A 23410-nucleotide genomic window follows, 5' to 3' on the forward strand; every position below is an offset into this window, starting at 1 on the left:
CATCATCCTGATACCAAAACCAGGTAAAGATATAACCAAAAAAGAAAACTACAGGCCGATATCCTTGATGAATATAGATGCAAAAATCCTCACTAAAATACTAGCAAACAGAATACAGCAACACATACGAAAAATTATTCATCACGATCAAGTGGGATTCATCCCAGGGATGCAAGGTTGGTTCAACATACGCAAATCAATAAATGTGATACACCATATTAATAAACTCAAACACAAGGACCATATGATCATCTCTATAGATGCTGAAAAAGCATTTGATAAAGTTCAGCACTCATTCATGACAAAGACCCTCTATAAGTTAGGTATAGAGGGAAAGTATCTCAACATAATTAAAGCCATATATGCCAAACCCACAGCCAATATCATCCTGAATGGGGAAAAGCTGAAAGCTTTTCCTTTAAGAACAGGAACTAGACAAGGATGCCCACTCTCACCACTCCTATTCAACATAGTGTTGGAAGTACTAGCCAGAGCAATCAGAGAAGAGAAGGAAATAAAGGGCATCCAGATTGGAAAAGATGAAGTCAAACTGTCCCTGTTTGCAGATGACATGATCCTATATATCGAACAGCCTAAAACCTCTACAAAAAAACTGTTGGAGTTGATAAATGATTTCAGCACAGTAGCAGGATACAAAATCAACACACAAAAATCAGTAGCATTTCTTTTCTCCAATAGTGAACATGCAGAACGAGAAATCAAGAAAGCCTGCCCACTTACAATAGCCACCAAAAAAATAAAATACTTAGGAATTGAGTTAACCAAGGAGGTGAAAAATCTCTATAATGAGAACTACAAACCACTGCTGAGAGAAATTAGAGAGGATACAAGAAGATGGAAAGATATTCCATGCTCTTGGATTGGAAGAATCAACATAGTGAAAATGTCCATACTACCCAAAGTGATATACAAATTCAATGCAATCCCCATCAAAATTCCAAAGACATTTTTCTCAGAAATGGAAAAAACTATTCAGACATTTATATGGAACAATAAAAGACCACGAATAGCCAAAGCAATGCTGAGCAAAAAAAATAAAGCTGGAGGCATAACACTACCTGACTTTAAGCTATACTACAAAGCTATAATAACCAAAACAGTATGGTACTGGCATAAAAACAGACACACTGACCAATGGAATAGAATAGAGAATCCAGAAATCAACCCACACACTTACTGCCATCTGATCTTTGACAAAGGCACCAAGCCTATTCACTGGGGAAGGGACTGCCTCTTCAGCAAGTGGTGCTGGGATAACTGGATATCGATATGCAGGAGAATGAAACTAGATCCATAGCTCTCACCGTATACTAAAATCAACTCAAAATGGATTAAGGATTTAAATATACACCCTGAGACAATAAAACTTCTTAAAGAAAACATAGGGGAAACACTTCAGGAAATAGGACTGGGCACAGACTTCATGAATACAACCCCAAAAGCACGGGCAACCAAAGGAAAAATAAACAAATGGGATTATATCAAACTAAAAAGCTTCTGCACAGCAAAAGAAACAATTAACAGAGTTAAAAGACAACCAACAGAGTGGGAGAAAATATTTGCAAAATATACATCTGACAAAGGATTAATATCCAGAATATATAAGGAACTCAAACAACTTTACAAGAAGAAAACAAGCAACCCAATTAAAAAATGGGCAAAAGAGCTAAGTAGGCATTTCTCTAAGGAAGATATCCAAATGGCCAACAGACATATGAAAAAATGCTCAACATCACTCAGCATCCGGGAAATGCAAATCAAAACCACATTGAGATACCATCTAACCCCAGTTAGGATGGCTAAAATCCAAAAGACTATGAACAATAAATGCTGGCGAGGCTGCGGAGAAAAAGGAACTCTCATACATTGTTGGTGGGACTGCAAAATGGTGCAGCCTCTATGGAAAATGGTATGGAGGTTCCTTAAACAATTGCAAATAGATCTACCATACGACCCAGCCATCCCACTGTTGGGAATATACCCAGAGGAATGGAAATCATCAAGTCGAAGGTATACCTGTTCCCCAATGTTCATCGCAGCACTCTTTACAATAGCCAAGAGTTGGAACCAGCCCAAATGCCCATCATCAGATGAGTGGATACGGAAAATGTGGTACATCTACACAATGGAATACTACTCAGCTATAAAAACGAATGAAATACTGCCATTTGCAACAACATGGATGGACCTCGAGAGAATTATATTAAGTGAAACAAGTCAGGCACAGAAAGAGAAATACCACATGTTCTCACTTATTGGAGGGAGCTAAAAATTAATATATAAATTCACACACACATACACACATACACACACAAACCGGCGGGGGGGAAGAAGATATAACAACCACAATTATTTGAAGTTGATACAACAAACAAACAGAAAGGACATGGTTGGGGGGGAGGGGGGGAGGGAGAAGGGAGGGAGGTTTTGGTGATGGGGAGCATTAATCAGCTACAATGTATATCGACAAAAAAAAAAAAAAAAAAAAATTTAAAAGTTTTGTGCATCAAAGGACATTATTTTTAAAATGAGAAGACAACCTACAGAATGGGTATCTAATAAGGGTCTAGTATCCAGAATATATAAAAAATTCTTACAACTCAACAACAAAAAAGACAAACAGCCCAATTTAAAAATAGGCAAAGGACGTGAATACATGTTTCTCTAAAGAAGATATATAAATGGCTAATAAACACACAAAAAGATGCTCAATATCATTAGTTACAAGGGAGATACAAATCAAAACCATAATGTAGTACCACTTCAAACCCAATAGAAAAAAAAATTTTTAATGGAAAATAAGCATTGGCAAAGATGTGGAGAAACTGGAATACTTATAGATTCCTGATGGGAATGTAAAATAGTGTAGCCACTATAGAAAATACTTTGTTGTTTTTTTTAAAAGTTAGACAAAGAATTACCATATAATCCAGTAATTCCACCCCTAAGTGTATACCCCAAAGAATTGACAACTGGTACTCAAACATGCATGCTTACAGCAGCACTATTCAAAAATATCCAAAAGATGGAAACAATCCAAATATCCATTAACAGATGAGTGGATAAACAAAGTGTAGTATATCCATACAATAGGATATTATTCAGCCATAAAAAGGAATAAGGTACTACTAATACATGCTACAATGTGGATGTATTAGTTCGTTTCTGTTGCTTATAGCAAAATATCTGGAACTGAGTACTTCGTGAGAAAACAAAATTTGTTGCTTACAGTTTCTGAGGTTGGGAAGTCCAAAGTCCAGGAAATACATCTGGTGAAGTTCTTCCTTGGTGGTGGCTTCTGTGACACAGGGTATTACATTGCAAGATGGCAGAAGCAGAGAGAGAGAGACTCACATGCTGTCCTTTTAAAGCCCTCAGGAACATGCACTGACAACCATTATTAGTCCATTCACTATGGCATGGTCCAAAAATCTAATCACCTCTTCAAGGTCCCACCCTTCAATTAGCATAATAGGATTTCCCACCCTCAACAGTTACAGTGGAGATTAGCTTTAATATATGGACTTGGGGGACACCAATCAATCCACAGCAGTGGATAAACCTCAAAAACATTATACCAAGTGAAAGAAGCCAGGTACAAAAGCTCACATATTGTATAATTCCATTTTCATGTAATATCCAAAATAGGTAAACTCATAGAGACAACACAGGTGCCAGGAGCTAGGAAGAGGGGAATATGGGGAGTAACTGCTTAATGGGTACAGGGTTTCCTTTTGGGGTGATGAAAATGTTTTGGAATTAGATACAGGTGGTGGTTGCACAACATTATAAATGGTTAATGGTTTAAGTGGTTAATTTTATGTTATATGAATTTTACCACAATAAAAACTTAAATAATAAAGGAAAAAACCATACTAGACCGGTTTCAATTTTAAAACCTAATAAAAAAATCATGACATACCTTTGGTTATTACTGCCTTTGAGGTTTTATTAGATGACATGCTAATGGGTCCTCCCATCATTTTCACCTACTCTGTACAATTTAGATTTCAGTCCAAGGCTTCAGGAACATTGCAAACAGCTGCACTGGAATTATGCATCTGACCATTAATGACATGCCAACTCTGACGGACAACTGTGTAAAAGTAGGTAGTGGGAAAGTGCATCTTCTTCTCAGTCCCATTAGAGGGGCACATTTTATAATGACTTGAATTATTGAAACATTAAGATGGGCTTTTTATTTTTCTTGTTTTTTAACAGTAAGAAAATTATTTAAAAATACACACATACACATACACACACGCATCCCCCAAAATATCTGAACATTTGAATCGTAAGAAATACTCCAAGAAATCTTGTTTCACAGTTAGGATATTTTTGTTTCAGTGATGCTGTAGCCTAAGCACAAACTTTAAGTTTTGTTCTCCATGTTAAGCTGCCAAATGTAGTGATTTTTCTCAGCATTCCATTTTCTCATGTTTTCCCATATTCTTGTAACATGATTTAATTCTAATTCCTCTGCATTACTCAAAAGTAAGTGTACTAAAATATATTGAAAAACCCCATTTTCTTTGAAATTAGGAAAATTTAATAGTTAATATGTCTGTTTCTGAACATATCGAAAGAAAAAATGATCTCATTACTTTACTAAGCTTATTCTATTTATTGCAGTTAATTTAATCATCTCTTTTCTTTCTAAAGGCTTTAGTCGAAAAGTGCCAGCGTATTACATCAATAGTTTTCATTGGTGCACCACATATCTCCGATTGTGCTTTCAAAGCTCTTTCTACTTGTAACCTCAGTAAGATCCGATTTGAAGGTCTGTGATATTAAAAATGTGGTTCAGCCTTATTTTTTACTTTTTTTCTTGTGGTATTAGAAAAACAGTACTTATCTTTTTTTCTGTTTTTGTTTATTTTTAACAGGAAATAAAAGGATTACAGATGCATGCTTCAAATTTATAGGCAGGAATTATCCAAATATCAGTCACATTTACATGGTGGACTGCAAGGGAATAACTGATGGTAGCCTCAAGTCACTTTTACCTTTGAGGCAACTGACCATGTTGAACTTGGCAAATTGTGCAAGGTAAAGAATTGTTTAGTCATATATTCAAGAAACATTGATTACGTAGCATGTGCCAGGCCCTTTCCTCAAGGAGCTCATTAGTTAGTGGGGTAAACATAAAAGTCAGGAGTTCAAGTGTTAATGTCGAGGTAGGTGCAGAGTTCTGTGGTTACATGAAGGAAGGGCACCCAACCCAAATTGGCTATATGGGGTGTGGGAAAATTGTCAGGAAAAACTTAGGATGTGAGGTTTGGGTTGGGTGCCCTTACATGCACCCTTGTAAGATTAAGTGAGTTCATAGGAACACTTATGGGCTACCTTTCCTAGTAAGTGTTCTCACAGCTAATTCAGTTACTATGTTCTTTTCGCAAATGGACTTTCTGACTTACTTATGAGAAACCAATCATATTGAAGGTTTCCCTTTGGGCACTGTTTAGATTTCTCCTCTGTGTGGATCTTCTGAAGGTAGACAGAGTTCTTACCAAAACTCTTTCTTCAGCTGAGCCACTATTGGGCTACTATCCTGGTATTTTCAGGTGGGAAAAGATCAAATTCTTGCTGAAACCTCTTCCCCAATGGATATCTCAGCCTTTTGCCTGTGTAGATTTCTTTCTTTCTCTCTCTTTCTTTTTTTTTTTTGGCTGGGGGTCGAGGGAGGTCAGCTGGTCTGAACCCTTGACCTTGGTGTTATAACACCGTGCTCTAACCAACTGAGCTAACTGGCCAGTGCCTGTGAAGATTTCTTATAATCCTATAGGCCCAGATGATAAGAAAAGAGCATTTATCCACAAAAGAACATTTGATCCACAATGAAGTTGGCTAATATTTGGGAACACACAAGACAAGTAAGAGTAATAAGCTAAGCTACACAAAATCTTAACCCATTTTCATATTATTTAAATGGGGAGGCAACGTGGGTTGGCGGGGGTTGAGGGTAACATAAGGATCTGGAAGGGGAAAAACCTGGAATTAAGAAATGAGGCCTCCAGTCAACAGCCACATGAGTGAGCTTGTAAGCAAACTCTTCAGCCTCAGTTAAGCATTCAGACGACTGAAGCCCTAGCTGGTGTCTTGACTGCAAGTTTGTGAGAGATTCTGAGCTAGAATTACCCAGCTAGTCTATTTCAACGTTCCTGAGATCCAAAAACTGGGAGATAATAAATGTTTGCCATTTAGGCCACAAAGTTTGGGTCTTGTGACAGCAATAGATAACAGAGATACACACACATACATACACATGTGTGTGTATGTGTGTGTATACTCACATATATAAAACAGCTAATCCTATTGTATAAATATGAGAAATAAAATTGAATTTCATTCTCATATTTTACTCAGGCTTCTGCAGATTAATAGTTTTTTCTTTCTTTCTTTTTTTTTTTCATGGCTGGCTAGTACAGAAATCCAAACCTGTGACCTTGGTATTATAAGGCTACTCTCTAACCAACTGAGCTAACAGACCAGCCCAGATTAATTAATTTTAAATTAAATGGAAGTTTTCTGCTTCCAGAAGTATAGTTGATAAGACACTTCAAAGGACTCTTTGCCACAAACAATTTAGATCCTTGATGAAATACACTTTCAATACATTGGTGAGCCCACAAAGAGTGAGAGAAATGACCAAAAGCCCTGAATCCCCTGATTCTGCACCACCATCTCAATGAACAGACTCACTGAGATGAATAGTGAATAGCAAACAAACATGAAAGTTGAGCTGCTCTGAACATAAATGTTCATGTCACTATTGCCATTGAGAGAATCAGCTCTGATCAGGATTCGATGTAGGGAAGCAGAACCTGAGACTTTTCTACAGGGTCTGGACCTCTTCAAGGGGGACAAAGTGGTCTCAGGTAGGCAACATCCAGGCTCCAGGAAGAAGCTAAGCACAGAGCTTCTCTGACCAGAAAATAAGATAAAATAAATAGGTGCATAAGGTGCTCACGATTAAAGATCACCAGATGCACAAAGATATGAGTCACCAAGAGAAAGAGTCATCAGAAAAAGCAAAATAAATTCGACCTTCAGATAGATCAGATATGGGAATTATCAGACATAGAAAAACAGAATTGAAAGATAATACCAATCTTTCCATGAACATTTTGAAGTACTTTGTATGAGCAGGCAACAAAATATGATTAAAAGTAACTGGATTTATCTGAAAAAAGCCTAACTTTTAAAAATAAAAAATATGATATAGTTATTGAAATAAAGGAACTCAATGGATTGCTAATCAGCAGATCAGAACTCATGGAGGAGAGAGGTACAGAGCTACAGGATAACTCTGCAGAAATGACAGAAGGGGGAAAAAGAAAACTGTATAAGAGGATAATATATAGGGTGAAAAGACTGAGAAGGTTTAATATCAGAGTTTCAGATTAGATTTTTAAAATTCATCTGTAACAGATACAACTAAAACAGTAACTCTGAGAGTCAAAAAATATACATTTTCTCAAACACACATCAATCCTTTAAAAATAGACCATGTATGAAGTTTTAAAGCAAGTTTCAACAACTTTCAAACTATTGACATCAACAAATAGTATTATCTCACTACAGTGCAATTAACTTAGAAATCAGTGACAAAAATATAAATTAAAAATACATATATGATTTAAAAGTAAAAATCCCAAACATCAGAATCTTCTGAGTAGCTGAATAAAACTATAGATTCCCAAGCCCCACCACCCCAGAACTTCTGAATCTGAATCTTTAGGGATGGAACCCCAACATGGATATTTTTTTTAAAAAACATGGATGCTTTTGATGCAGAGCCAGGTTTGGGACTAACTGCATTAACTGATTATCTTGGATCATTACCTCAATAATCCATTTGCATTGACTTTTGATCCTTCCTTGATTATAATATGAATTTATACATACACACACACATACATACATACATATATATATATACACATACACATGTGCATACATCTAAACAGACATATGTGTGTATGTATAAATATGTCTGTTTTCAGGCTATCTTTTGTGTTTCATTTATCTATGTTCTATCTAATCTCATACAGTATTTTATCTATAAAATGGGAGAACAAGAGTATATACCTCATAAGATGCTGTGAGGATCAAATAAGTTAATTCATGTAATGTCCTTAGAATAGTGTCTGGCACATGATAAGCACTCAGTAAATGTTATCTATTACTCTTAGTGCATTAGAATGTTTTAGTATCTAATAGAATGAGACTATCCTTATTAGTGTACTTTTAAGTTAGATATTCTTGCCAATTTATTGTTCCAGATGAACTTTAGAATAATTTTGTCACATTTTAGAAAAAATCCTATTGAGATATTAATTGGAATTGTGTTAAATATATAAATTAATTGTGGAAAAATATGCAGCTTTATAATACTTATTTAATTTTCCCTTTATACAAAAATTATTAAAGAAATATTAAAATTTCCAAGTAGTTTATGTCCAATTATCATTTTATTATTATTATTTAGTTTTATAACATTGTAATACAAAAATATGGAAGTTCTCTACACAACTTCTGTCTTTTGGAATTGAAAGTTTCTTATTTAGGGGTAGGAGTGGTGGGGAAGATGATGGTTGTGTTGGTTAGCATGTTGAATATCTTTTAAAATTCCATGGAGCTTACATTATTATATTATTCAAATTTTTATGCCCCTTTTTTTTGTCTGTCAAAAGCTGAGTCTTCCACAAATCTTAGTTACCTTTTAAATTTCTAATTATCTTTGCTTTATTTTGTATTTATGCTATATTATTTGGTGCATAGCCATTTGAAAACATACAATAAATTACTGTTAATTAAAGAGGCCTAGCACTACTGTCGACCAGTAGAACGTATTTGTCCTATGTAACTGTGATTTTGTATCTGTTAACCAATGAAGGTTGAATTTTATTTTAAATTCTTCATCCTTACCTTAAGCACTCCAAAGGAACTTTTCAAATATGCCCTCTACTTTCTAATTATCTAAAGGGTTAGTTTTGGTTTTGATGCTTCAGGAATAATTAGGTCATTATTCTTATTGTTGAATTTTTAGTTTCTTTCCCATCTGTTCTTATCTCAGACAGCCACCTCTTCATCTCAGAATGCATCTGAGATTATTTTCATTTCTATTTCAGCCAGATCTCTCCTTTTTAATTCCTACTCCTCCTCACACCGTTCAAAATATTTTAATGTTTTTCTGTTTTCTTTTAAAAATCATTTCCAGAAGTATGCTTTCTCTGTCTTACAGATCCCGTGCTGTATTTTGTTTTCTTGTTAGTGAAAACATCTCTCAGGAATATTCCAGTCCTGGTGTTTGCTAATAGATAAGTTGACTGGTTGCATTTGGACTCCCCTTCTTCCTATACCTCCCATCCCCACCAGCTGTCCCAGGTACTGACACAGATGGAAGGTTGGACTGATGAGCACAGGAAGCATCCACCTACTACAGCAAATTCAGCTGAAACAAAATGTTACCTTTAGTCTTTACTTACTGCTCAGTTCTTTGCAAATCTGACCAAATGGAGGAGGACATGAAAAATGTCAGTAATCAGCTCCCAATGCTCTTCCAGTCTGTATACCCATGTAGGATTGTTGTGTGTGAAAACTGCCTTTTAGGATTGCATTGGTCAAATTTCCTGTCCTGCTTTATTTCTTGAAATGCTTTTTAGAAGGAATCAGTGGTCTCCAAATGGAATTATAAATTGAGGTTCCAGTGGAAGACAGAGAACTAATGGGCTAAACAGACTTCCAACTATTCATATAGCAGGACCAATATGGTTGGGGGATGACACTAACACTGGAAGGTGTTTCTGATTAGGACAGTGTGGGAAGGCTGAGGGCAAGGTATTCTTCCAGTGCCGGGTTTTCTCTGATTCAGAAGGAAATAGTCCATTGGTCACTTATTAGTTTCTAGTCCAGCTAAAATGACCTTGTATTTAGTGAAAATTTTCCCAAGATTGGTCCTCCCTCTCCTAAATTTTGGTCTTTTTCTTTTGCAGGAGATCATATCAGGGACTGCTTAACTTGTTCACATTTTAACCCAAGAGAAAGAGATTTAAGGGCCATCTATTTTATTAATAATTATGCTACCTAATTAAATGAACAAATGAACAGAAATAACATTTTTATTAATATTTCTTCCATTATCATTTATACTTTTTTCTATTATGTTAAAAGCTATATAATCAAATTTGGTTTTAAAATGTTGACAAAATATCAATACATACATACTTCCTTACTATTTTGCAAATGTATTGGGTATGGTAAATGGTATTTTAATACTATTTTATATATTTATATGTAAAATTACATATGAAGCTTTTCTCATTTTTCCTGCAGAATTGGTGATATGGGACTAAGGCAATTTCTTGATGGTCCTGCAAGCATAAAGATAAGAGAGCTAAATTTAAATAACTGTATACACCTGGGTGATTCCTCTATTGTGAAACTGTCAGAGCGGTATGATAAAACAATAATATTTTGCATCATATCATTGTTAATTGTATATTTGCTAGTAGGAATGATAGATCAGAGAGAGAGACCTAAAAGTAAAGACTCCGAGCCATTTGAAGAACATCAGGGATGACCAGAAGTTGGTCCAATACTCAGTCAAGCCAAATAAAAGACAACGTGGTCATAGATTGAGCTAATCTTTTGATAATATTTGAGATGTTTCTTATTAATTTCACCTAAGAGAAAGTTTGAAATGGAGTCATTCATGAAGTCGTGAATATCTAAATATTTGTGACTTCTCTGTACTTTTCGAGGCTATTTCTCTATGTAAACCTTTACTGCAGCCTTTCCCAAGGGGTGTTTCTGGCTGGTTGGTTTATTCTTGACTCCCCTGACTTATCAGACGTCTTGTGTTCACTAAGGGTCAAACCCAATTCTTGTAGAAAACTTAAAAGGGATAAGCGAGGAACTCAACCTTGCACTTTTAGTGGTCATTCATCGTGGTATTTACCTAATAGATTTTTGTGTGCATTTAATGTTTTTTTTTTTCTTATTAGAAATTGCAATATGAAACTAAATCACAGAAAGGAAGTCTTATACAATAATCTATTTCCCTTTCATCCAAATTTGTAATAGCAAATTATTTTCCACTTTTAGGATTACTTTTATGTTGAGAAAAGGGAAATCCTTCTTTCAATACCATTTGCTTTCCCCAGATAGTTTCTGTATGAATTGCTACTGACAATGTTATTGAAAACTGAAATTATTTCTTCATGCTGCTTTTTTTCAGCTGCCCTAATTTAAACTACCTGAGTTTACGAAATTGTGAACATTTTACTGACCAAGGTATAGAATATATTGTAAACATCTTTTCCTTGATATCAGTAGACCTCTCTGGAACAAGCATCTCTAATGAGGTAAAAAAAAAAAAAATTCAAAACAGTTCAATCACTTTTATTGTTTTCTGTGATATAATCACTTTCCATTTTGTAAGCAATAAAGAGAACAACAATTATTTTCATCTCTTAAATTATAGGTTTTAAAAGGCAAGTTTAGGAAGATTGTTTCTAGAATAGTGATAGATGAGACTATTTGTAAATCAATAGTCTTGTTTCTCTATTTAAAAAATAGCAAAATACAGTATTTTGAGGAAAGTTCTGACAGATTGGAGTATTACATGATATCTGAAATTTGTTTCATTATGGAAGTTTGGTCAAGGTGAGATAATATATTTTAGATGGCTTAAGTATATTTTTCTTGTGGATTGCACATTCTGTAAGACTACCTGAATGCCTTGGGATCTCAGTCTTTAGTTCAAGACTGTAGTCTAGAAATGGCCCCATCAATTCTGTAAAAGGATACATTTTAAGGAACTCATTTCCTGCTACTGATCAATTCCCTCTGGCAGGCCTGCTGTGTGGTTCCAGCTTCCCTGAATGACCTTGGCCCCTGGGTTCCAATAACAACATCTCTTCCCATTGTCCATCCAGCATAGTGGCAGTCATGGCTCCCTACTGCTACTAATCTCTAGATTGTGTCATTACCCCATTGGGCTTCTTGGTTTCTCTACTACCTAAGTAGTCAATTTTCTGTTAAAATTAAATTTCCTCAGTTTTGAATACTCAGAGTTGTTTCTGTTTTCCTCATTGGATCTTAATTGACACAATGATGAGCACAGGAAAACTCTGATGTCTTGTTTGCTTTTTTCAACTCTACCAGGGAAAGGTAGAATGGGTTCCCACTTACTCTTAGATCCCCAAATCTATCCAGAGGTTTCAACTTTCTCTCCAGCTAGATAGAGAGGCTGGGAATATCAGGAACAGACCCCTCAAAGGGGGGTTCCCTAGCATCTCATTCTTTTGCTTCCCTCTGACTCTCTCTTCCCTGCCTCTTTTCTCCCCTCATCTCCTTTCCTCCCCTGTCCACTCTTCTCTCCCTTCTTGTCTCCCTATCCCCTCTTCTTCTCACCCATCTTCTATTTGCTCTTTTCTGTTTCTCTTGGCATAGATTCTTTATCTAGTCTGGGGGTGGAAGAGATTTTCCAACTGATTACATGGTTTTTAAAAATGTTATGCCCAGGGCTTTCAGGACTTAGGCTTTTGAAGCTTCAAGGCCTGGGATTTTTTCTCCTGTGTTCTTTGTAAGAGATCTTCCCTGACACATATGAGTAGAATGCCCAGCTGTTGTCTGAAGGGTCACAGGGTAATAAGAAGTAGAGGATCAAAGAACATTACAAAACACATGAAAATATAATTCCACTACAGCACTTATTGCAAGTCTGAAGTGCTTGGTGAATATTTGCTGACTGAATGGAATGAAGTTTAAATGCTCTTATAGTTTGACCATTTGGTAAAAACTCAGTTTTTATTTTCAAAGACCTTATATTAAGATTTTATCTACTGAAAACAAGTTTAAAACATAGGAATGTAGCCTCAGGTTCTGGTCTCTGTTTTTATTTTATTCTGAAGAATATATATAATTTGAGAGAGCTGTAAATGGGCACCTGTTGGAAAGATTGCTAGTTATTTTCTGCTAAAAGATTGAAAAATAAAAGATTGAAAGCTTCTTCTGAAGGTTGTTGTTTTCTTCCTCTAAGTCCATTAAACTCTGATCTAAAAAGCAAATGGTTGATAATCATAGTGCTACAACAGCTGAAGAAGCAAACCTCAAACAGTCAGATTAAAATGAGTCAGTCCAGATGTCAACTTGGGCAGCTAAACACCAGCCTACATTGTAGGTCTGATGAAGTGCAAATTTGACTGCAGACTTAACATTCGGGATTTACATTCTGGAATGTGACAAATATTCACCAAAGATCAAAATTATACCAGTTGTGCCTTTTGGGGAAAAAGAAGTTTTTTATGTTTTCTAATAATTATGTTCATTCTCAATGCTTTTCATTGATGAGTTTTCAGTTAGAACCACACTACTATTTAGTTAAGTATTTATTCTGACTACATTGTGCTCAGTGCTGGGGATGCCAGAATGGACAAAGCAGCCATGGGCCCTCTTCCTAGCACTTACGTTCTAGTGGGAAGACAGTCATGGGTCACGTGGTTACAAAGTATGATGTGTGTGGGAAACAAACAGAAGGGAAACCCAGCCTGGCTCCAAGAGTCAAGGAAGACTTCCTTTTCCCAGAGAAGGAGAAGGGGTGTGCTGTGAGCCAAACAAACAGCCTGCACAAAGGTATAGAGGTTTAAAAGTTGGTGACAAGAAATTTGTACATTTGGGTATGGTTTGATCATAAGGAGAGTATTGACAGATGATGTTTAATAAGAGGTAAAGATGGGCCAGATTGGTTAGGGCCCAGAAGGCATATTAAGGAATGTGGTCTCTGCCTTTTTGGCTATGAAAGGACATTCAGTGTCATCAGTTAGAACAGCAACATGGTCAGATTTACATTTTAAAAAGATCACACTAGGGCCGAGCCCGTGGCGCACTCGGGAGAGTGTGGCACTGGGAGCGCGGCGTCGCTCCCGCTGCGGGTTCGGATCCTATATAGGAATGGCCGGTGCACTCACTGGCTGAGTACCGGTCACGAAAAAGACAAAAAAAAAAAAAAAAAAAAGATCACACTAAGTTCTAGATAGACATGGAAATAATAGATGCATAGTGACCAATTATAAAGCAGTCATCCAGGTGAAAAGCTATGAGGGTCTGTATTAGGGCTAGAGCCAGAGAGATGGCAGAAGGCATGGAGCAAAGTCAGCACATTTGAGAGACATTGAGGAGGAAGAATCAATACAGAATACAGGAGATGGACATAGACTGAGTGTGGGGGTAAGGAAGAGAGAGGGAATCAGGATGACACTAGATTGCTGGCATGAACATTTGGATAAAGGGTGGTGTCCATTCATGAGCTGTGTCCCTTGTACGGTAAAAGGAGCAGATTTGCTGCAGGTTGGGAAAATAGGCATGTTCAGTTTGAGTCACCTGTAAGATAGCTTTGTAGAGGTGTAGGTAAAGGAGCTAAGCAAGAAAAGAATTGAAATTCACCCAGAGGTAGAAGAGTTCTTTGAGGTTGCAGAGGGTGAAGGGGCACTTAATTCTAAAAATCATGAAAACTCATGAAGAAGTCAATCAGTAAAGGCAAAAATCCAGAAAGATGTTAATTGGGAGAACTACTTTAAATGGAGGAAGCAAAAAGGAGAACACAATTATTTCAAACTTTATATGTTTCTTATGATAATTTTATTGTTCTCAGTTATTCCTTCTGTGGAAAGTAGTGACTAATTTATTGTATCATCCATGAATAAAAGTTGTTTAGGAAGTTATCTAATAAGCACATATTAGGGAAATAAGAAATATGTCAATTTGCCTCTTCTAATATAATGAGAATAGAATTCTTAAGTGAGGGAAATAACTTATTATGATGATATTTGAAGGCATCTTTAATCTTCTGCAGCTTTTTAAAATGTGTAATCCATGAGATGTTATTCATTTCCTTCCTATCCCCGGAGGATGATTTGAATATGATGTTATATTTCCATGTGCATAGGAAAATGTTTTCTACTAGTTCAGAGGATGATCGTTTACTAAAGACCACAGTATCCACAGTTAGGGCAGTTCAATCTGTTGCTTAAGTTGCCTTAGTCATTACCATATTTGTTATTTAAAGGAAAAATGAGTCAGAGCAATGTTCCAGACAGTGTGCTTAGATGGTGGTTTAAAAAGACTCTTTAATTCGCCCAATTTTCAAAATTTTTCATTATGAGTGCTAGATCTTGATTACCTGTTTTGTAGGCAATCTTATGAGATTCACGAAGACTGACTTTCTTTGTTTTGTTCATTGTTGTTTTCTCAGAACCCTGGGAAATAGTAGGCACTTGATAAATACTCATTGAATGAAGGAGGAAGTGCTGGGCTCTAGAGTTACCAAACAGGAATAAGAACTGTTCTGTACAGCCCGATTTGAAAGGGTAGGTGTGGGTAATTTAAATATGATATGGCAGGTATAGTGATGGAGATAAGCAGAGGGTCTCCAACACAGAGGTACTCAAATGTATGCTTGTTTAAAGAACTCTATGTAGCTTAGTCCTGCTAATGTACACTATGAAAAGATGTCACTGAGGAAATTTCATGCTATGATAAGGAGCTTGGACTTGAATCAATGGATGATAAAGCAGCACTGAAAAGAAAGGTTGTAGTTGTAGACAGCCTCCCATTTTAGGTAGATTATTTGGATTGTTCTCTGGGGGACAGATTGGAGGGGAGAAAGAGCAGTAGGAGGTATTTTAATAGTTAAAGAAAGAGATGAGGAGTTCTTGAACTAGGTCAGAGGCTCAAACTAGGGTAGAAAGGACATATTCAAGAATATTTAGTATGTAAAACTGAAAGAACTTGGTGATTGATTAATTGTAGAAAATGAGGACCTGAGGGTGGTGTGAGAGGATAACAATGATTTCAAAAATCTCTCATTGGGTGGATGGAGGTCCTCCCTCAAAAAAGAGATGTAATGTAAGAAAAGGAACAGGTTGAGAGGAAAAGGTGATTTCGGTTTTATCAGCCTGAGTTAGAATTTATGGGATACTCAGGCCAAAGGCTTGTCAGAGAGATGGTGACTGGAGTTGTAGATGGGGGAATTACTAGCTTGCAGGCATGAATGTGGCAAGATCCTCAGAGAGAACACTGGGCGTGAGGAGAAATGTACACCCAGGAAGAACAAAGCAGAACATCAGTATTTAAGTAGTGGGAAGAAGAAGATGAATCTATGATGGAGACTAAAGAAAGAAGGTTAGAGGCTTTTCAAGATGGCGGCGGCTGCGGCGGCTGGCGCGGAGTAGCTGAGGTGGAAAAGGCGGCCACTGGGACTCAGGCAGCCGGAAAACTTGTGGTCCTTCCTCTCGCCATCTCTTAAGGGAGGACTGCTGCTGCTGACCGGTCGTGGGGGGTGACCGCCACTTTGCACCCGGCAGGAGAGGCTGCCTCATTTACAGACAACAGCTTTAAAGTGTGGAGCAGGAAAAGAACTGTTTCTTAGCTGCAAAAGTGAGTCTCGAAACAGGGAACACGGCGCCAGGGCTGCTGTGGATGCAGCCAGGATCCCGGAGGCCGGGGCCGCGCTGAAGGCGGCCAGCTGCCCTATTCAGGATTCGAGGTTTCAGGCCGGCATTAAAGAAGATTCCTGGGAGCGCCCGAGCCGCGCCGCGACTGAACAGCCCGAGGCGGCAGCGGCCGAGAACTGGGAAAGGCGGCAAACCACAGACAGAGAGCGAGCACCCGACCTGGCACAGCACTGTGAGTGATCCCTGGCACAGCTCTGTTCGGGGGGTGGATGCCCACGCGGCTCCCGCCTGCACCACCAGCCCACTCACCGCCGGTGCTGCCTCCATTTTCCCAGGTGCGGGCAGCTCCGCCCTGCTCGGCCATCACTGAGCCCTCCCACTTGCTGGCCTGGCGCCAGGCTTTCCGGAGCCTGCGGACCGGCCTTGGCTCCCACTCCCTCCGCGGTTCTCTGGCGGGGCTGGTGGCGGAGGGCGTCCCGGGCCAGTTTCGGGAGGGCAAGGAAGTACGGGCGGGCTGACTGTCACTCCACCATACCCTGGACTCCGGCCCCAGGTAAACTCGCTGTTACTGGGAGGGAGATACCATCTGTGCGGCCACCAGTTTGGAAAAAAGCCTAACGAATGTCTGGTTGGGAATAGTGTGGTAGGAGAGTTTCCAGGTCTGCTTGAACCTGCCGGAGACCAGGCTGCAGGTGGGCGCTAGACTCGGTTTGTACTGGGGGGATACAAAGGTGAACAAGACCCGAGAAAGATCTACACAGTGCTACAAAGGCACCCAGAGAGACCAGTCGTCTGTGCCCAGCAGAAACCTGGTAGACTTCCTGGACGAGGCGGTGCCGAGCAGGGTCTTGAAGGCCCAGCTGTTAGACGAGGGGTGCAGAAGACACGCCCCAGCCCAGCACAGTGCGCACAGAGTGGGGAGACGTGCGGCCAGGGAGGCGGAGACTCGACAAAAACCACACACCCTGTGGGGTCGCTACTGCACGATCTAACAGCCTGGGCCAGAGCACACGGAACAGGGAGAAGTCCTGCACAGGAAGTGAAAGCTCAACAGAGATCACACACCCTGTGGTACGTGACCCACCAGCCCAGCAGAGTCCAAGCTGACCAGAAAGGTGGCTCCCCGGAGAAGCCCAAGACCACACACACAAGGCACTAGAGGCCAACTGAGCAGTCACGGAGGGAGCCATACGAAATTGGCAACCACAGCAACATTCTAGTTAGTCATTAGTCTCAAACCGGTGGACGGTGAAACCCCCGGCCACAATGAATAAACATCAAAAAAAAGATACCAGAAATACAAAAAATCAAGAAAGTACACCACCAAAAGTTAATAAATCTCAAACTCTAGATCCTATAGAACAAGAAGCCCTTGAAATGACTGACAAGGAATTTCGAGTGATAATTCTAAAGAAACTGAATGAGATACAAGAAAACTCAGCTAGACATCATGATGAAATGAGGAAAAGTATACAGGATCTGAAAGAGGAAATGTACAAGGAAATCAATGTCCTGGAAAAAAATGTAGCAGAACTTGCTGAACTGAAGAAGTTATTCAACGAAATAAAAAACACAACGGAGAGTTTAACCAGCAGGCTTGTCGAAGTTGAAGAGAGAACCTCTGAACTTGAAGATGGGCTGTTTGAAATAACACAAGCAGACAAAAAGAAAGAAAAAAGAATCAAGGACATTGAAGAAAATCTGAGAGAGATATCAGACAACCATAAGCGATCAAATATCCGAGTCATGGGTATTCCAGAAGGGGAGGAAAATGGAGATTCCATTAACAACATATTCAACAAAATAGTGGCAGAAAACTTCCCAGGTATAGGAAAAATCACAGATCTTCAGATCCAGGAAGCTCAACGATCTCCAAACGTATTCAACCCAAAAAGGCCTTCTCCAAGACATGTCATAGTCAAATTGGCAAAACTCAGAGACAAAGAGAGAATCTTAAAAGCTGCAAGAGAGAAGCGTCAAATCACCTATAAGGGAGCCCCAATCAGGTTAACATCAGACTTTTCATCACAAACCCTAAAAGCTAGAAAGGAATGGGATGATATTTTCAAAATACTAAAAGACAAAGATTGCCAGCCAAGAATACTCTACCCTGCAAGGCTATCCTTCCGAAATGAGGGGCAAATAGTATATTTCTCAGACAAACAAAAACTGCGGGAGTTCACTACCACAAGACCAACCTTACAAGAAATCCTCAAGGGAGTACTGGGTTTGGTTCCTGAAAAATAACTACCACTGCCATAAAAACCCAAGAAAAATCTAAACCCACTAGTATAATAAAAATGGCATTCATGAAGAGAAAACAAGCTAACAAAAACACTATCTACAACCTAAGGAACCAACAAACACAGAAAACAAACAGTAAATCAGAAAGCAAGGAACAAAAGACACTTAAGACAACCAAACAACCAATAAAATGCTAGGAATAAATCAACACTTTTCAATAACAACTCTTAATGTAAAAGGCTTAAATTCCCCAATTAAAAGACACAGACTGGCTGACTGGATCAAAAAGCAGGACCCAACTATATGCTGTCTACAAGAGACCCACCTCACCCATAAAGATTCACACAGACTAAGAGTGAAAGGATGGAAAAAGATTTACCATGCAAACAGAAAAGAAAAACCAGCTGGAGTAGCTATTCTTATATCTGACAAAATAGACTTTAAACTAAAAACCATAAAAAGAGACAATGAGGGACACTACTTAATGATAAAAGGACTGATCCATCAAGAAGACATAACAATCATAAATATGTATGCACCCAATGTTGGAGCAGCCAGATTTATAAAACAAACTCTATTAGACCTAAAGAAGGAAATAGACACTAATACCATAATAGCAGGGGACCTGAACACCCCACTGTCAATATTAGACAGATCATCTAGGCAAAGAATCAGTAGAGAAACACAAGATCTAAACAAGACTCTAGACCAATTGGAATTGGCAGATATCTACAGAACATTCCACCCAACAACCTCAGAATATTCATTCTTCTCATCAGCACATGGATCATTCTCCAGGATAGATCACATATTAGGTCACAAATCAAGTCTCAATAAATTCAAAAAAATTGGAATTATCCCATGTATCTTCTCAGACCACAATGGATTAAAACTAGAAATTAATAACAAATGAAACTCTGGAAACTATACAAACACATGGAAATTAAACAGCATTCTACTTAATGACATATGGGTCCAAGAAGAAATCAAGCAGGAAATCAAAAAATTTATTGAAACTAATGAAAACAATGATACATCATACCAAAACCTGTGGGATACTGCAAAAGCAGTATTGAGGGGAAAATTTATTGCATTAAACGCTCACTTCAGAAGAATAGAAAGATGGCAAGTGAACAACCTAACACTTCACCTTAAAGAACTAGAAAAACAAGAACAATCCAAACCTAAAGTTAGCAGACGGAAAGAAATCATTAAGATCAGAGCAGAACTGAATGAAATTGAAAACCAAAAAACAATTCAAAAGATCAACGAATCAAAAAGTTGGTTTTTTGAAAAGATAAATAAAATTGACAAACCATTAGCATGGCTAACAAAAAAAAGAAGAGAGAAGACTCAAATAACCAAAATTAGAAATGAAAAAGGCGATATTACAACTGATTCATCTGAAATACAAGGAATCATTCGAGACTACTATAAACAACTATACGCCAACAAATTTGAAAATCTGGAGGAAATGGATAAATTTCTGGACACACACAAGCTCCCAAAACTGAACCGTGAAGACGTAGAAAATTTGAACAGACCAATAACAATAAAGGAGATTGAAGCTGTTATCAGAAGGCTCCCAACAAAGAAAAGCCCAGGACCAGATGGATTCACAGCAGAATTGTACCAAACATTCAAACAGGAATTGACACCGATTCTTTACAAACTATTCCAAAAGATTGAAACGGACGCAAATCTCCCAAACTCATTCTATGAAGCAAACATCATCCTGATACCAAAACCAGGTAAAGATATAACCAAAAAAGAAAACTACAGGCCAATATCCCTGATGAATATAGATGCAAAAATCCTCACTAAATTACTAGCAAACAGAATACAGCAACACATACGAAAAATTATTCATCACGATCAAGTGGGATTCATCCCAGGGATGCAAGGTTGGTTCAACATACGCAAATCAATAAATGTGATACACCATATTAATAAACTCAAACACAAGGACCATATGATCATCTCTATAGATGCTGAAAAAGCATTTGATAAAGTTCAGCACTCATTCATGACAAAGACCCTCTATAAGTTAGGTATAGAGGGAAAGTATCTCAACATAATTAAAGCCATATATGCCAAACCCACAGCCAATATCATCCTGAATGGGGAAAAGCTGAAAGCTTTTCCTTTAAGAACAGGAACTAGACAAGGATGCCCACTCTCACCACTCCTATTCAACATAGTGTTGGAAGTACTAGCCAGAGCAATCAGAGAAGAGAAGGAAATAAAGGGCATCCAGATTGGAAAAGATGAAGTCAAACTGTCCCTGTTTGCAGATGACATGATCCTATATATCGAACAGCCTAAAACCTCTACAAAAAAACTGTTGGAGTTGATAAATGATTTCAGCACAGTAGCAGGATACAAAATCAACACTCAAAAATCAGTAGCATTTCTTTTCTCCAATAGTGAACATGCAGAACGAGAAATCAAGAAAGCCTGCCCATTTACAATAGCCACCAAAAAAATAAAATACTTAGGAATTGAGTTAACCAAGGAGGTGAAAAATCTCTATAATGAGAACTACAAAACACTGCTGAGAGAAATTAGAGAGGATACAAGAAGATGGAAAGATATCCCATGCTCTTGGATTGGAAGAATCAACATAGTGAAAATGTCCATACTACCCAAAGTGATATACAAATTCAATGCAATCCCCATCAAAATTCCAAAGACATTTTTCTCAGAAATGGAAAAAACTATCCAGACATTTATATGGAACAATAAAAGACCACGCATAGCCAAAGCAATGCTGAGCAAAAAAAATAAAGCTGGAGGCATAACACTACCTGACTTTAAGCTATACTACAAAGCTATAATAACCAAAACAGTATGGTACTGGCATAAAAACAGACACACTGACCAATGGAATAGAATAGAGAATCCAGAAATCAACCCACACACTTACTGTCAGCTGATCTTTGACAAAGGCATCAAGCCTATTCAGTGGCGAAGGGACTGCCTCTTCAGCAAATGGTGCTGGGACAACTGGATATCCATATGCAGGAGAATGAAACTTGATCCATACCTCTCGCCGTATACTAAAATCAACTCAAAATGGATTAAGGATTTAAATATACACCCTGAAACAATAAAACTTCTTAAAGAAAACATAGGAGAAACACTTCAGGAAATAGGACTGGGCACAGACTTCATGAATACGACCCCAAAAGCAAGGGCAACCAAAGGAAAAATAAACAAATGGGATTATATCAAACTAAAAAGCTTCTGCACAGCAAAAGAAACAATTAAAAGAGTTAAAAGACAACCAACAGAGTGGGAGAAAATATTTGCAAAATATACATCTGACAAAGGATTAATATCCAGAATATATAAGGAACTCAAACAACTGTACAAGAAGAAAACAAGCAACCCAATTATAAAATGGGCAAAAGAGCTAAGTAGGCATTTCTCTAAGGAAGATATACAAATGGCCAACAGACATATGAAAAAATGCTCAACATCACTCAGCATCCGGGAAATGCAAATCAAAACCACATTGAGATACCATCTAACCCCAGTTAGGATGGCTAAAATCCAAAAGACTCTGAACGATAAATGCTGGCGAGGCTGCGGAGAAAAAGGAACTCTCATACATTGTTGGTGGGACTGCAAAATGGTGCAGCCTCTATGGAAAATGGTATGGAGGTTCCTCAAACAATTGCAGATAGATCTACCATACGACCCAGCTATCCCACTGTTGGGAATATACCCAGAAGAATGGAAATCATCAAGTCGAAGGTATACCTGTTTCCCAATGTTCATCGCAGCCCTCTTTACAATAGCCAAGAGTTGGAACCAGCCCAAATGCCCATCATCAGATGAGTGGATACGGAAAATGTGGTACATCTACACAATGGAATACTACTCAGCTATAAAAACGAATGAAATACTGCCATTTGCAACAACATGGATGGACCTTGAGAGAATTATATTAAGTGAAACAAGTCAGGCACAGAAAGAGAAATACCACATGTTCTCACTTATTGGTGGGAGCTAAAAATTAATATATAAATTCACACAGACACTCACACACACACAGACACACACACACACATGCACACAAACCGGGGGGGGGGGGAAGAAGATATAACAACCACAATTATTTGAAGTTGATATGACAAGCAAACAGAAAGGACATTGTTGGGGGGGAGGGGGGGAGGGAGAAGGGAGGGAGGTTTTGGTGATGGGGAGCAATAATCAGCCACAATGTATATCGACAAAATAAAATTTAAAAAAAAAAAAAAAAAAGAAAGAAGGTTAAAAAGTTGCAAGAGGACCAGGTGAGTGTAGTCAAGTGTGGAGTATAGTGAGAATGACCATCAGCGTCTAATGAAACAGAGAGATTAAATCAGGGAAAGACCAAAATTTGAAAGAACATTTACCGTTAATTAAGCAGACCCTTGCCTGCCCCTCCAATATCATCTCATGCCCCTGCTCCACTTATCCCCTTTCCTCCAGCCCACTGCCTTCTTTCAGCTCCCCAAACAAGCCAAATTCTTTTCTACCTCAGGACCTTTATACAAGTTGTGTCTTCTGCCTGGGGTGTTCCTCCTTCCATTCTTCACGTGCCTTGGTAGGTAGATGCTGAGCAAGACATTAGTGATAATAATGACAACAGCTAAATCATCTTGACATAAGCTAATATTTATGCCTTTTAATATTTT

General features: G+C 38.1%; 1 protein-coding gene across 1 annotated transcript in view; it reads left to right on the forward strand.

Moving 5' to 3' along the window:
• Positions 1-23410, forward strand: part of FBXL13 (F-box and leucine rich repeat protein 13) — a 242872-nt gene that overhangs the window by 156754 nt on the left and 62708 nt on the right. Inside the window, exons 13-17 of the mRNA XM_063101040.1 lie at positions 4029-4127; positions 4684-4801; positions 4908-5070; positions 10360-10479; positions 11264-11390. Coding sequence (XP_062957110.1) covers positions 4029-4127; positions 4684-4801; positions 4908-5070; positions 10360-10479; positions 11264-11390 — 627 coding nt within the window. The remainder of the gene's footprint in view (positions 1-4028; positions 4128-4683; positions 4802-4907; positions 5071-10359; positions 10480-11263; positions 11391-23410) is intronic.

Source organism: Cynocephalus volans, chromosome 6 (assembly GCF_027409185.1).
Source record: "Cynocephalus volans isolate mCynVol1 chromosome 6, mCynVol1.pri, whole genome shotgun sequence".
Classification (NCBI taxonomy): Eukaryota; Metazoa; Chordata; class Mammalia; order Dermoptera; family Cynocephalidae; genus Cynocephalus; species Cynocephalus volans.